Genomic DNA, 15,233 nt, shown 5'->3' on the forward strand with positions numbered 1-15,233 from the left:
CATTATGGGAATATTGCTATAAATACAACATACTATGTCAGACATTTTACTGACTGTTTAGAAATGCTTAAATTCCATGCTTTCCCAATTAAATACATGACAGATGGTGACCAGAAAAACACAATTCTGAAATATATTATCTCTAGTATACAATGTAGGCCAACCCAGTTTATATGCGTCAATGTTATCATATGCCGCTACTGCGGCAATGACTTTTTGTGTTAACGTGTAAGCCTCATTCGGTGGGAGGAATAAATAAAACTTTGAACCCTCAGAGATCAAAGCTGACACAGAAGATCAAATGAACTAGGAGACCAGTTGGGGTAAGACATATAAGGATAAGATGTCGGTTTTGTTTGATTATTCTTTTTCTTATAATGTATTTAATTTTATTAATATGTTATTCTAATATTATGTTATGATGTATTTGGACTTATCAACTTCTTCACATTAATCACTGGCAATGGAATCGAACCTGATCTCATCTGATCCTAAATGTGATACAAACAATATATAGACATTCTTCACAAGTCATATAAAATAATTAAGTCCACTGTCATTCAGACCATACAGTATAGCCCACATTTCTCTCATTGATACTTGTTTCTGTCTATAATATTGATTGAGAGGTTAATATTTAACAAATGTGTCCTTCAAACAGTTGTGCTTTTACCTTTCCATTTAAAATATGTTAGGCTACTACTAAAAAAGACATAATATGGATGATCAGCTTTTGGCCTCAGTTGCTATTGAAAAAATGCAAGTAACAAACTAGATGTAAACATTAATTTATCTACCTTCTAGACATGGATACCTCCGTTCGCTATGATCAATACCCTTCCTCTGACACAGACCATGGACTGAAATTCATCCCACAAAGAGGTCAATCTGTCCAAGATCATTAGGGGATTCAATCAATTTGTTGTCTCAACCAAATATTACAATTATATGTACTCCATCATATTTTCAGGTCTGTACGGCAAAGTGGTTTATATCCTTTATGGTGTTTTGGTACTCCTCCTGTTAATTCTACTACTGATTACTGGACTCAAATGTAAGGACTATAACATTTATATCATAGAACATACATTTTCCAAATACCTTTCATGGCAATTGGTTTTTCTGTTAATGTGTTCTGAATACACTATCTTAAACACTATCTTAAGTCTCGCAGTTGAACCAGGATTTGGCTGATGTCAAGCTTTCCCTTCTGACCCTTGATATGTCTGTGAAGGATAGAAAAGCTGCATCAGTCAGTTCAGGTAATGATATTATATTTTGTGAAATCATGCTGTAACCCACTGTGAGCAAAACAGTGCAAAACATAAGCATTCATACATATTAAAAAGAAACAAAAACAGAGGCTTGTAATGATTAGTCTGGGCGTCACACAACAAATAATAACCAAAGAATGGCATAATAATCGTCTAGTCTTCCCTTTTTAACAGGATCCATTGAACAATTGGTCCACGATAATGATGAAGCAATGATACTAGAGAGAGGTAATGGACTGGTATAAACTGTCGAACAATATTACATGTTGAATGTTGACTACATGTTGAATTGTACTTAGTCCAACCCATCAATCTCCAGGTCCATGTGATGAAGGCTGGATGCACTACCAATCAAGGTGCTACTTTAAGTCCAAATCAGAGGTAAACTGGCATGAAGCAGAAGATCTATGTCACAACCATGAGGCACACTTGGCTGTCCTCAACACAGCGAACAAACTGGTAAGATTGAGCAAGAGTGGTTGTGTGGCTTGGAGAAGTGAAGATTTGTGTTTGACTTTTGTCTTTTCTTGTGATACTGTTCAGGAGTACATCTCAAAAATGTTGAATGATGGACAGCAATACTGGATTGGACTTGTTGAGAGAGATACAGAGGGTAAATGGTCCTGGGTAGATGGAACTGACTTCAAAACATCTGCAAAGTAAGGAAATTTCGTTTTATAGGTGACCATTGAGAACTAACATGAGATTTTTTAATAGAAGAGCCTCAATGTGTTGCATGATATTGACATGACAGTATATTTATCAACTGCTTTTGTTTTGCCGTCCTGTTATCAGGTTCTGGGATGAAGGACAGCCAGACAACTGGGACTACCGTGTGGATGGGGAGGACTGCGGGCAGATTCATGGCATTAAACGTGGACAAACGTACCGGCATTGGAATGATGCAGACTGTTCTTTAAACTATCGATACATTTGTGAAGCACAGCAAAAGCCCCAACCTTCATAGATTCATTCAATCTCGTCTGCTGACTGGAGATTGCTTCTCAAACACTAAACACTCAGGGCACAGAAAAGGTCAACTTGGAATCCTGATGGTCTCAATAGGAAAGGCCAACAATGCAAATACGGTTATTTAGAACATTGAAAATAAGATGAATGAAATAGCTAAGGGGTATCTTCTAATCATTCTCGGCATCAATACTGCTTAGTGGATTTATCGCTGTTGTATTTTTCATAAACTTCAGTGACTAGCAACACAGTGAAAACAGGGTTGTGTCTATAACATTTAGGATGTGTAAAAAAAAAAAACTGCTAGTTTAGAGAATGTTAGACTACCATGGTTGTATGGGTAACCACTAGTGTCTAAGCATCTTGTTGAAATTATTCAACAAAAGCTGTTTGTAGGATGAAGTGGTTTAATCTTGAAAATTATATGGGATTGTCTTCCATGTTATACCATGTTACATGTGTGAGATGATGCATAGTTTGTTACATTACGGGAATATTGCTATAAATACAACATACTATGTCAGACATTTTACTGATGTGTAAAAATGCTTGAATTCCATGCTATCCCAATTAAATACATGACAGATGGTGACCAGAAAACACAATTCTGAAATATATTATCTCTAGTATACAATGTACCCAGTTTATATGCGTCACTGTTATCATATGAACATTGGATGATGTATTGAATTTTAAACTACTGTGACGATGTCCTTTTGTGTTGACGTGTAAGCCTCATTCGGTGGGAGGAATAAATAAAACTTTGAACCCTCAGAGACCAAAGCTGACACAGAAAATCAAATGAACTAGGAGACCAGTTGAGAAAGAGGTAGGTGATATAAGTATAGGATGACACTTGGTTTTGTTTGAATATTCATTTTCTTAGAATGTATTTAATTGGATTAATATGCTATCATAATGTTATGTTGTGCCGTATTTGGACTTGCCGTATTAAGTTCTTCACATTAATCACTTGCAATGAAATCGAAACTGATCTAATCTGATCCCCAATGTGATGCAAACAATGTATAGACATTTTTCACAAGTCATATAAAATAATTAACTCCACTGCCATTCAAACCATACAGTCACAGCCTAAATTTGTAATTTATACTTGTGTCTGTCTATAATATTGACTGAGAGGTTAATATTTAACAGATGCAACCTTGAAACAGTTGTACTCTTACCTTTCAATTTAAAAAATGTTAGGCTACTACTAAAAAAGACATAATATGGATGATCAGCTTTGGCCTCATATTGAAAGAATGCAAGTAACCAACTACATGTAAACATTAATTGATCTACTTCCTAGACATGGATACCTCCATTCGCCCTCATCAAAACCCTTCCTCTGACACTGCCCATGGACTGAAATTCATCCCACAAAGAGGTCAATCTGTCCAAGATCGTTAGGGGATTTAATCAATTTGTTGTCTCAACCAAATATTACAATTATATGTACTCCATCATATTTTCAGGTCTGTACGGCAAAGTGGTTTATATCCTTTATGGTGTTTTGGTACTCCTCCTGTTAATTCTACTACTGATTACTGGACTCAAATGTAAGGACTATAACATTTATATCATCGAACATACATTTTTGCAAATACCTTTCATGGCATTTGGTTTTTCTGTTAATGTGTTCTGAAAACACTATCTTAAACACTATCTTAAGTCTCGCAGTTGAACCAGGATTTGGCTGATGTCAAGCTTTCCCTTCTGACCCTTGATAAGTCTGTGAAGGACAGAAAAGCTGCATCAAACAATTCAGGTAATAATATAATATTTTGTGAAACCATGCTGTTACCTACTGTGAGCAAAACAGTGCAAAACATAAGCATATATACATATTAAAAAGAAACAAAAACAGAGGCTTGTAATGATTAGTCTGGTGTCACACAACAAATATTAACCAAGGAATGGCATAATAATCGTCTAGTCTTCCCTTTTTAACAGGATCCATTGAAAAATTGGTCCACAATTATGATGCAGCTGTGATTCCAGCGACAGGTAATGGACTGGTATAAACTGTTGAACAATATTATCCCACATGTTGACTTGTACTCAGTCCAACCCATCAATCTCCAGGTCCATGTGATGAAGGCTGGGTGCACTACCAAAGAAGGTGCTACTTTATTTCCAAATCAGAGGTAAACTGGTATACAGCAGAAACTCTATGTCGCAACCGTAAGGCACACTTGGCTGTCCTCCATGACTGGGACAAGCTGGTAAGATTGAACAAGAGTGGTTGTGTGGTTTGAGGTAAAGATTTGTGTTTGAGTGTTTTCTTTTCTTGTGATACTGTTGAAGGACTACGTCGCAGAAAGGTTGATTGATGGACAGTTTTACTGGATTGGACTTGTTGAGAGAGATACGGAGGGTGAATGGTCCTGGGTAGATGGAACTGAGTACATAACATCTGGAAAGTAAGGAAAAGGTTGATTTATATTATTATTATTATTATTGACTATTTAGAATCAACATGAGATTTTGTAATAGAAGAGCCCCGATGTGTTGCATGATATTGACATGACAGTATATTTAATAATGCTTTTGTTTGCTGTCCTGTGATCATGCTACCAGGTACTGGGATGACGGACAGCCAGAATACTGGGACGACAATGGGGAAGACTGCGGGCAGATTCGTGGAATTAAAAGTCGAGAAACTTTTGGGCATTGGAATGATGCGGTCTGTTCTTTAAATTTTCGATACATTTGTGAAGCACAGCAAAAGCCCAAACCTTCATAGATTCATTCAATCTCGTCTGCTGACTGGAGATTGCTTCTCAAACACTAAACACTCAGGGCACAGAAAAGGTCAACTTGGAATCCTGATGGTCTCAATAGGAAAGGCCAACAATGCAAATACGGTTATTTAGAACATTGAAAATAAGATGAATGAAATAGCTAAGGGGTATCTTCTAATCATTCTCGGCATCAATACTGCTTAGTGGTTTTATAATAATATAATATATATTCTTTATTCTTCTGTGGTCTAACAATACGTATTTTGTTTGGTTTAAAACAATACAATAAAACTGTCTTGAGATGTTACAAATGCTTTTTATTTGATAACAAGACAAGCAAGATAGCAATAAAAAAAGTGGACCACTTCCTTAGTGCTTGAGTGTCAGGTTGTCTATAAAATGGAATGTTCTTGTTTGTGGTTTGGTTTACTTGCACCGGTCACTAGGCAGTTGGGAATGCTCAGGGTTCCACTGTTGCTGGGCAAAGCAAATCGCTGCCTTCCTGTCACATTCACAGATGAACAACTCACAGGCATCATTTTTCTCTTCTGACAGGGAGAAAGAATAGGAAGAGTAATCAAGATGACAGTACACAATGGTTCAAGATTATTGCTATACTTATACAATTCTACAGCCAATGACATGTGGTTGTAAGTATGCAAACCACCATAAGGCAATAATTGTGTTACCTTGTCTACACACATAACATGCCAATTCAAGGATAGATATTTACAAAATGATCATTTTCAGTTGAGGTTGTTGAAAACTCACCAGGGCATGTAATACTCTTGCTAGGCTTATCACACGTGTAACTGTATATTTCAGTGTAAGGGTTGTCCAAGATTGGCCAGCATTCGTCATGTTGCATGGCATCAGTGTAGCACTGGTCATGAACCTCACAGCATCTTGAAAACAAACAGGGCACATATAGAAAATGCATTTCAAACTAACATAGGATGACTTTTATTTTCATAGATATATTTATTAAAATATTGTTCAAAACCGTGCTTCTCCTGTTTATAACCACCTCCATGGCCGCAAACACGTGATCTTACCCCAAGCCCAACCAGCAGGGTCTCCTGCCTCTCAACCACGTACCTGTCGAGATCATCCACAGGTGTTCCAGAGCCACCCTTTCCGCAGTAGCAGCCATAGTCAACATAGTCCCACAGGGGCGAACTATCAGGGTTGGCACACAGGATCATTTTCCTAAACTGCCATAAATTCCTGTCGTTTGGGGATGCCAACACTAGGAGAGAAACAAGTTAGTGGGCACGTTTCAGACGTGTGTTAAGACTGCATTCGTGAAATTGTGTTTTGTTTCAGATGACAAGGGCTTTGCTCCTGTTAATGTCACTGCAATTATTTATAGTAAGTGCTTAGCTATCATATCATTTTCATTTGACTTTTTTATATAGTATTTTCATTACTGTAATATTAACTGTGAAGCTTCATATGATCCAACCATAAATGTTCATTGAATACTCACAGACAGGCAAACAGATGGATAAGACCAGCAGGGTGTGAGACAGATTCATTTTGGCTCTCAGGGCTGAAGGTCCAGTTAACAATTTATATATTGCCTACACCTTTTGAGAGGCGGTTCTTGATGATTGACAGATTGAGTCAGGGTCTAAGAGGCCAATATATGCAAATATCAAGCATTACTTGGGTTCAAACCTACATTAACATGTAGACATGTTAAGTCAGCAATGCTGAATGGGGTGACACAATTGGGAGACAGATTAAGTCAGATATTATGTAGAAATGTATGGGAACTTGTGCTATTTACACAGCTGTTTTTATGCGTAGTTTTAGGTGGAAAGAGGCGTTTCAGTTTACCTTCCACTGTTTTATCAAATGGCACTGTATGATACCAAACCTGTTTCACTCCAACTATAACTTTCCATTTCTGACCCAAATGCAAAGCACAGCAATGAAATTGGATTGTTGAATATGATTGGAAACACTATGATGAAAAATGTCACTATCAACAATCCAACTGGACTCCTAATCCACACAGGATGTTACATGACTGAAGCTGTATTTGACTCTAATTAAGCAAAATCTTCAGTAAATTTAAACCCTTTACCCAATAAATCTGAAATGAGTGCTTTGTTATTCATTTACATGTATTCATTTAGCATACGCTTTTATCCAAAGGGATTTCCAAGAGAGAGCTTCACAAAAGTGCATAGGTCACTTCACAAAAGTGCATAGGACTGCATTTATATAGCGCTTTTTATACCATGGCGGCACCTAAAGCGCTTCAATTTTTTTTGCCTCTCATTACTGTGGCACATGGCCTGGGAGGAGTAGGGAATCCAACCGCCAACCTTGTAATTAACAGACGACCCTCTCTACCCCTTAAGCCACAGCCGCCCCTCATAACAACGAGATAGCCCCAAAGCATTGTGGGTAATCAAAACATGAAGCATACATTGTGAAAAGCAAATAAGTGCCAATGGGAAGAACCATAAGAGCATGTAGTGCAACAAGTTATAAATGAAACAACATGAACCTCAAAAAGTGCAAGTGTACCTTTATTCATGAGATGTGTAAAACCTAAGTCATTGTTGCCCCTATGGTTACAAAAGGTGCTGCATGCAACCTATCATCGATAGGCTATTGAACATTTAGATAATTTTAGTTTTCTGGTTAACCAACAACCATGTTCTTCTTCAGTTTACTTATCTTATCTCAACCAACCTCTATTTAAGCAAGATGTGACCTTCCTCAGTTTCCATCCTCTACCATGAACCTCATAAACCTTGCTTTCCTTCTCCTGCTGACTGGTAAGTTCAACAGTGTGAGTCATACAATGAGTAATTACAATGTATTCAATAACAAGATGTGAGAGTGACACCCTCCTCTGTCTGTCAGCCTGCACGGCCCAAGGTGCCCATGTGCCTCGGGCTCTGTGGCAGTTTGGTGGAATGATCCACTGTGTCCAGCCAGGGGTAAACCCCTTAAAGTACGACAACTACGGCTGCTGGTGCGGGTTCGGTGGCTCTGGGACCCCCCGCGATGATGTGGATGGGTATTGGCATTTCCACTTTTTATATTAGATCAAACATTTTCATGATTTGTGTATCCCTTGATTGTATTTGTCAGAGTGTTCCTGAGAAGCTTGAAATCTTTCTACCAGGTGCTGTAAAGCCCATGATCTCTGCTACAGAGCCAGCAAGTCTCTTCCAGAATGCCGTCCTATTATTGATGCCCCTTACATCAAGACTTATGACTTCGCCTGCAAAAACAAACAAGTCTCCTGCTCAGGTAACGTTTCGATTGAATTCAATGAAAAACATTTGAGTGCATCGGACTACACCCTGAGCTTTAACTGCATCCATTTACATTTACAGTTAGTCATTTAGCACAGGGGCTCCCAAACATTTCAGCCCACGACCCCTGAAATAATGGTAACAGTGACTCGTGACCCACGCATGGCTAAAATATGCTATTTGTAATTGTTTTAAAATATTCTGTGATTTATGGAAATCATCTCGCAACCCCCCCGGGGTGCCCCGACCCCTACTTTGGAAATTATTGATTTAGCAAACGCTCATATCCAGAGCGACTTACGTACAGGGACATATCCGAGGCAAGTAGGGTGAAGTGCCTTGCCCAAGGACAGAACGTCACTTTGTACGGCCAGGAATCGAACCGGCAACCTTCTGATTAATAGCCCAATTCCCTAACCGCTCAGCCATCTGACCCCCCCCCCCTGTATCCACAGCCTCCAATGACCCGTGCCAGGCCTTTGTGTGCGAGTGTGACCGTGTGGCTGCCCACTGCTTTGCTGAGAACACATACAATCCTGGGAACAAGAACTTGGACCCTAAAGTCCACTGTCTCAACTGAGCCAATACACACACCAGAAATGTTTTGAAGTTTGCCAATTTCTTGTTCAAAAGTACAGTTATCTAATTTTAAAAAACTGGTTCATTGTTTTGTTTTTTATAATGAAGGAGGAGAACGGAGGGAGTGAAGTTTAGTATACTGAACCACTGAATTCAACACTGATTACACAAAACACACATCCACTTCATACACTGGACATCTGGGCTTGTCTCACGGTTACATAAGAGATTTTCCATTCAACCAGCATGATCAGTCATATCTTCAGGTCAAATTACTCTTTCCATGACTTTCCAGAACCACAAACTACACATCAGGTACAAACTCTTAAAAAAAATACATTCTACTGACATAAACTTTACTTACCAAAGTAAAATGGTACGAAAGTATAAAACGTCCAACCATATTCTGACGAATACCAGACTTTCCACCTGTTCAGATTGTCCATTCAAGGAAAAGTTTATTAATTGGTATAAAAAGCAAAATCATACAAGAGTAGCATAATTACACACATGTAAAATTGAACACATTACTAGGTATGAGGCTGTTGTAGTTGTTGGTACTATATTGGCTTGTACAGTAGAGTGGTGACATATTTCTTTTTGTAGCGATGGGTAGCACTAAGGACCATTACCCCATCCTGAAAGAAAACAGAGAGGGAAGTTAACATGGTGAAGTCCTGTTTCTATCATCATCAGGATTGTACTCCAGACCAAGCGCAAGGCATTTACCTTAATGGAGAGGGCATACAGGTGGTTGAGCATCACATGGTTTGGTTCTGGCAGGAGGGCTGGATCACACTGAAGGACATAGACACAAAGGTACTCTTACTGCAGCCATACAAGGTTAACAGAACCATGATCTGTGAGTGCTAAAGCCCAGCTCTGGGCCCTAACTCAGATGGCTGAGCGGTTAGGGAATCGAACTACCAATCAGAAGGTTGCCTGTTTGATTCCCGGCCGTTCCAAATGACGGTGTGTGTCCCTGGGCAAGGCACTTCACCCTACTTGCTTCGAATGTCCCTGTACTTACTGTAAGTCACTCTGGATAAGAGCGTCTGCTAAATGACAAATGTCAAATGTAAACTCACCGACACGCCAGTGTCCTTGTTGAGGAGCACTTGCAGCAGGTGAGGTGGCAGGATGGGGGGGCTCTTGAGTTTGTCCTCAGTCTTGGTGACGTACGAATCTTGATGGTAGGGGCCTGGAGGGGAACTGGAAAGGTCTAAAAACAAAACCACAAAAAAACAACACCAAACCAGAGTTACTCACATGCAGGGAGAAAGGACGTTTTCTACACTTGAATCTACAACAACAAAAATACATATATATGAAGGCATTTATTTTAAGTACATTCATCTTTTCGCTAATTACTCATCCCGTAACAATTATGGCTGACCACCATGTATCCATAGGCCTGTGTTTTGTACCTGAAGTGTCTGCGCACGCTTTAGAATCTATCATGAGGGCATCGAAGACTTCAAAGTCAGTCCTCTTCACTTGGATGACATTATTAACAGTGCCAGTCTTGGTTGTGATCACAGCCTGGAGAGGAAGAGGTTGTTGGACTGAATGGTTGACAGGATATGACATATCATTCATTGAACTGAATTTTCGAACGATTAAATATGGTAAGAAACGTACCCCTGTTGGATCTAAAGTCCACTGACCGTCGACACAAAACTTATACTGGTGGTCTCCCTCTGGAAGGTCCATAATGGCTACAAAGTTGTTCTGACTGAAATAGGTACATTTAAACAAGCAGGATTTAAATAGACAGAGAAGGTAATCAAAACTTCACATGTTATTAGTGCATCAAGAAAACACAAAAGACAAATGAAACACATGCTTTCGCAACCATACCTTTTGTTCAGCGGGATCTTGGTGGCCCAGTTGTTGAACGACCCCGACACAAAGATCTCCTTGCCAGCCCCAGTCCAGCGGAAAACTGTGGGCCTGGCCTGAGAAGTGTTCTTACTGTCACTCTCCAGGTCTCTTTGCCATGCCAGAAACTCTTGGATCTCTTGTGGAGCCTTGCCAATTCGATTTACAGGGACATCAAACGTTAGTGATGTCACCGGTCAAAACCAGACCTTCTGTTTATTCAAAAGCCCATTAATGTATTATTTCTTTCTTTCTCATGCATCACACCTGTTACAGTGAAACTGGCGTAATCTGTTACCAACTGCACGTCTGTATGTTTCCTAGTTTAACTATTAACATACCTTTGCGTCGTCTCTGTGAAAAATGTCACCATCCTCAATGCTGTCCATCAGAATCTTCGGGCCCGTTGCATCCTTGGCACCTTGTCCATCTCGCGGATATGGCCTGTCACCCTGGCCCCCACTGGCCCTTTCACTGCTGCTGTTTCCCATACTAGCACAGCTTGTCACACTGCTGAACACAAGCAAGTTGTCGACAACACAGTCTAGTATCCCTAAACTGCTACGCTGGGTAAACAAAATTGTTCGGAATTTATCGTAAAATGTATCGTATTGTCTCACATGAAACCGATCTTCCTCAAGCCACAATCACTGAACGAACACTAACAATGCACACTCAAAACAATAGTAACGCAATAGCATGCATAACGCGTTTCCGTGTTTCGAACAGCGGACTTAAGACAATTCAGGTGATGAGACGCTGCATACAACTCGGTAATTCCTGGGCATAATATTACATGCAACTCGCTTTCTTGTCTTATTTAGGATCTTACCGAAAAGTTGTCTACACTTACCAGTTTCACCTCTGGCCATTTCCCTAAAACCTTGCTTCCCTGCAAGAGCACACCTCTTCCGCCTCGACATTCGATGAGCAGATAGGTCGATTTCAATCTTGTATTGAGACCCTAGCTGTAGCCAAGGCGATTGGATGTTGTGTAAATCAATGGTCTATTGTCGTTTTGTCTAAGTACAACAAATATCATGCAATAAACATTGAATGCGTAGCCTACGTTTGTCATGTTCCCCCAACACAGCCTATTTGAACAAAATAATACAAGGCAAAATATGCCTGTTTAATCAATTTTATAAAATAAACGAAAAATATTTCAGCTTGGCTGAAAATTCCTCCTCTAACATCAGCATTAGACCACGATAATATTTTCTTTTCGCTGTTTCTGGACCAGAAACTCGTTGATTTCTCATTCTCACGGTTATTCAGTTTCATTGTCTCACAAATGGGCCACGTGCTCCTGGAACAAAGTCGGATCTTGGTCCATCCGAGCCTCCGAAGGTGTTCAAACTAAGATCAACAACACCACTACACGAACAAGTATGGGAGAGAAAGGAGTGATGGTTCATCTGCGAATAAATGCGTGAATTAAATAATAGAACATCTCTAGACTATCTACTATTTCATTACTGTCATTTGCATTTATTCGCACTATCTCATTTATCTCATTTGCATTGTCATCATAATCATAATAATATCTTGGCTATATTAAGCTTGATTTAACCATCCATCTAATCAGAAAGTTTAAACTGGTGCAGCTTAGTGTCAGACCAGAGTATGTCTATTTTTAGACTTTAATGGTGCTAAGATGACATATCAGAATACAGGATCCTTCAGACTCAACAGAATGCAACGGGTGTGAGAGTGGGAACGGGCAAGGGGATAATCTGCACAGAAGTCACCGCCAATCATCTAACCCCACAGGGCCTCCCAAGGAAGGGAGTAACATACAGTTTAAAGTAGCCTGGATTTGCCCTCATGTGTATGTTTGTTTACAAGTAAACAGGAAGTATATCAACTCTGGAAATAGTTTAGTCCGCATGTATTGCAAGACATAGTGATACATGCTGCACATCACTTACTGTTTAGGGCAGACAGCTGAACCTGGTCTATTGAGGTGTAGCTGATATCTGACTATCACAGCAATAAAGCCTGCATTTTTAAATATAGCACTAGGACAATACCCCTGTATTTTCATTATGTACAAACAACGTTCATCAATAATGTAGAAAAAGTCAAACATGTATCCTCAAAAGTATCATTGCATATCAAGTGCGCTTCAACATCAGCTAATAAAGGTGACAGTTTATCTCAGCTCAAGTCTGTCTGTCTAAATCCATGACAGAAACACACAAATGAAATAATTTTAAATGAAAACAAATAACAAAATAAACGAAACCAAAGAAGGCTTAGATCTGGTCATCTGATGGGGTTGTGAAGAATGTTTGATTAGATTGTGAAAGTGCGCAGGAACAAAAAACCTCCCATGTGAATGTTGGTCTTCTCCTCCTTACTCAGGGGTCAGGCGCCATCCTTAGGTGTTCTGCGCAAATACAATTCATTGCTTGAATCGATTAATTCACAATAGTAAAAAATAAATAAATAAATCATCTGAAAAAGACAAATTAGAACCATGGCAACAGAATGAGTTCCGCTGCTTGTCTGTGAGCTCATACCGTGGTAAAGTGTACAGAGCAGAAGATGGTGATGATCAGGAGGCCGATGATGATGGAGGCGATGCCCACGTGGAGGGCTTTCCGCCCCAGCCGCCGGGAGCCATCGTAGTCCTCCGCATCATAGCTGTTCTGGGACTACAGGATGCAACGGAGAGGGGAGTGCAAACATCAGATTGGTGTTTTGTGAAAGAACCATGCTTGAACTCTGCTGCTAAATCATCTTTATGTGACTCCCTTATATGGTATTGGCATTAATGGCTTTCCCTTACTGCATCTTTGTTTCTCACACCGTCTATTTGTTGCTGGCTCTCTGTATTTCATGTTTATATTAAGATGGTTTGTCAGATTGTGCTGGATTAGTCTCGTACTCCTCATCTTGTTTCTCACAGGCTCCACGAGGCAACAGCTGCCATTTGCCCACATTTATATAAAGTAGGTAATGGGAAGAGGGCCGTAGAGCTCCTGTTGCTTCTCTAGAACTTTCTAAAAACTCAGAGAAACTCCAAACATAGACGTGTATTTTCAACCCAAGATCTCAAAACAAAAATGTAATATCGCATCCATAGGAATTACAATACCTGAATGGTAAACTGAAATATCAATAACATGTTAACAAGACATAACAGTCAGTGTATTGCCTGTTATCATTAGTCACTATATTGATCTGCTTTCCTAAGCCTAAACATGTAGCTGAGTGACACATGATTGCTACTCATAGATTCCATAAATGTTGCTGGGAAACATGACCTCAGCTCATGTATGAGGCAACACACTAGCTAATTGACATAACAGTCACAAAGCACCTGCATTTAAAGTCTGGACAAACACGTCTTATGTGCCTTGTTTATTAGATGTACATTCCAAACCATGTTTAATAATACAGATCCATTGGTTGGGCTCAGAACATAGGATTCCAATGATCCACAAATGAAGCAATACACTCCTGGGTATAGAGGTGTGCCTACGTATACATGTATATGATCTACAGTGTTCAGTATAGGCATGCCACTCACCAGAACAGAGAAGACCAAAGCCACAATGTTGATGGGCCACGCTGGGCAGAAACAGGTGAAGATGGTGAAACAGAGGTAGTTCTTCAGTGGAGGGATATCCTGGGCCTCGGCGCTCCCCAACTGGTCAACACTCCCGTCCCACGAGCGGTCAGTGCCGTTGTTCATCTTTGGCGTCCCGGTCGACATCGGGCCGGATTTGGAACTCACGCTCGTCGGCGCCACAACCGCCACCGTAAGCAAGGTGGATGTTCTGTCAGCGAGTGGAGTGGAGAAAAGCAACCTGGAGAAGGGTGGCCTGGGAAAGATAGGAGTGAACTGCACAGGCTGAGCAGACAGGACATGATGACCTCATTACTTTTGGGGGTAAACTCTACCCCGTCTTACCCCCACCCCCCACTCTGAATGGGGCGAGGGGGTCAAGGGAGGGGACAGAGCATAGTGATATATAGAAGAGAACCAGATTGAGCAGTTGTACCTCGACAGAGATCTCTGTATGGTCTCCAACTCATTAGAAAATGAGTTTACCCTTACTCAGATTTTGTCTTTTGATGTCATTATTCAATTTCAACAATACAAATTCATATTAGGTGATACAAATTCAGTTTTTAATGCAATGATTCAATTTGAACAATTCAACTTAAAATATAAATTTACATTTAGTCATTTAGCAGACGCTCTTATCCAGAGCGACTTACAGTAAGTACAGGGACAGTCCCCCTGAGGCAAGTAGGGTGGAGTGCCTTGCCCAAGGACACAACGTCATGTGGCACAGCCGGGAATCGAACTGGCCGGGAATCGAACTGGCGACCTTCTGATTACTAGCCCGACTCCCTCACCGTTCAACCACCTGACTCCCTGAATAAATGATTCAAATTAATTTATAGTGATGCATTTAACCCTTTCCCTCACTCTCTGATCAAATGTGATCATATATAAATGTGATCATATATAAATGTGATCATGT

At 40.0% G+C, this 15,233-nt stretch overlaps 6 protein-coding genes across 10 annotated transcripts; 3 read left to right on the forward strand and 3 right to left on the reverse strand.

Moving 5' to 3' along the window:
• The first annotated feature begins 248 nt into the window (after window positions 1-248).
• LOC146232931 (hepatic lectin-like) lies at window positions 249-3,026 on the forward strand. The gene is made up of 8 exons (XM_084690880.1): window positions 249-323; window positions 805-882; window positions 971-1,054; window positions 1,167-1,262; window positions 1,449-1,502; window positions 1,594-1,733; window positions 1,818-1,933; window positions 2,070-3,026. The coding sequence occupies exons 2-8, from the start codon at window positions 807-809 to the stop codon at window positions 2,239-2,241; spliced, it is 738 nt and encodes a 245-aa protein (XP_084547006.1). The 5' UTR covers window positions 249-323; window positions 805-806; the 3' UTR covers window positions 2,242-3,026.
• LOC146232932 (hepatic lectin-like) lies at window positions 2,988-5,301 on the forward strand. Its single transcript, XM_084690881.1, has 8 exons — window positions 2,988-3,072; window positions 3,556-3,633; window positions 3,722-3,805; window positions 3,919-4,014; window positions 4,200-4,253; window positions 4,332-4,471; window positions 4,554-4,669; window positions 4,827-5,301. The coding sequence occupies exons 2-8, from the start codon at window positions 3,558-3,560 to the stop codon at window positions 4,990-4,992; spliced, it is 732 nt and encodes a 243-aa protein (XP_084547007.1). The 5' UTR covers window positions 2,988-3,072; window positions 3,556-3,557; the 3' UTR covers window positions 4,993-5,301.
• On the reverse strand, window positions 5,287-9,279 carry LOC146232933 (phospholipase A2-like). The gene is made up of 5 exons (XM_084690884.1): window positions 9,215-9,279; window positions 6,480-6,623; window positions 6,089-6,239; window positions 5,762-5,895; window positions 5,287-5,538 (listed from the first exon to the last, which is right to left on the reverse strand). The coding sequence occupies exons 2-5, from the start codon at window positions 6,526-6,528 to the stop codon at window positions 5,417-5,419; spliced, it is 456 nt and encodes a 151-aa protein (XP_084547010.1). The 5' UTR covers window positions 6,529-6,623; window positions 9,215-9,279; the 3' UTR covers window positions 5,287-5,416.
• On the forward strand, window positions 7,534-8,927 carry LOC146232934 (phospholipase A2-like). Of its 2 annotated transcripts, XM_084690883.1 has the most exons (4): window positions 7,535-7,785; window positions 7,874-8,030; window positions 8,139-8,266; window positions 8,727-8,927. In XM_084690883.1, the coding sequence occupies exons 1-4, from the start codon at window positions 7,746-7,748 to the stop codon at window positions 8,849-8,851; spliced, it is 450 nt and encodes a 149-aa protein (XP_084547009.1). In that variant the 5' UTR covers window positions 7,535-7,745; the 3' UTR covers window positions 8,852-8,927. The 2 variants fall into 2 exon arrangements, with proteins under 2 accessions (XP_084547008.1, XP_084547009.1); XM_084690882.1 differs by having other exon boundaries at window positions 7,534-8,030.
• A 3-nt stretch (window positions 9,280-9,282) lies between the features above and the next one.
• prkab1b (protein kinase, AMP-activated, beta 1 non-catalytic subunit, b) lies at window positions 9,283-12,241 on the reverse strand. 4 transcript variants are annotated; one of them, XM_084690877.1, is made up of 9 exons: window positions 12,000-12,241; window positions 11,585-11,753; window positions 11,073-11,244; window positions 10,711-10,880; window positions 10,492-10,585; window positions 10,278-10,392; window positions 9,939-10,072; window positions 9,580-9,648; window positions 9,283-9,488 (listed from the first exon to the last, which is right to left on the reverse strand). In XM_084690877.1, exons 3-9 carry the CDS (start codon window positions 11,220-11,222, stop codon window positions 9,411-9,413), a joined length of 810 nt encoding a protein of 269 aa, XP_084547003.1. In that variant the 5' UTR covers window positions 11,223-11,244; window positions 11,585-11,753; window positions 12,000-12,241; the 3' UTR covers window positions 9,283-9,410. The 4 variants fall into 4 exon arrangements, with proteins under 4 accessions (XP_084547003.1, XP_084547005.1, XP_084547004.1 ...); XM_084690879.1 differs by having other exon boundaries at window positions 11,585-11,699; window positions 12,024-12,146; XM_084690878.1 differs by having other exon boundaries at window positions 11,585-11,699; window positions 12,000-12,140.
• Window positions 12,242-12,339: 98 nt separating this feature from the next.
• Window positions 12,340-14,616, reverse strand: LOC146232936 (transmembrane protein 233). Its single transcript, XM_084690885.1, has 3 exons — window positions 14,270-14,616; window positions 13,257-13,391; window positions 12,340-13,123 (listed from the first exon to the last, which is right to left on the reverse strand). The coding sequence occupies exons 1-3, from the start codon at window positions 14,453-14,455 to the stop codon at window positions 13,115-13,117; spliced, it is 330 nt and encodes a 109-aa protein (XP_084547011.1). The 5' UTR covers window positions 14,456-14,616; the 3' UTR covers window positions 12,340-13,114.
• Between the last annotated feature and the right edge of the window lie 617 nt (window positions 14,617-15,233).

This window comes from Hypomesus nipponensis, chromosome 24 (assembly GCF_054491055.1).
Source record: "Hypomesus nipponensis isolate SF chromosome 24, ASM5449105v1, whole genome shotgun sequence".
NCBI lineage: Eukaryota > Metazoa > Chordata > Actinopteri > Osmeriformes > Osmeridae > Hypomesus > Hypomesus nipponensis.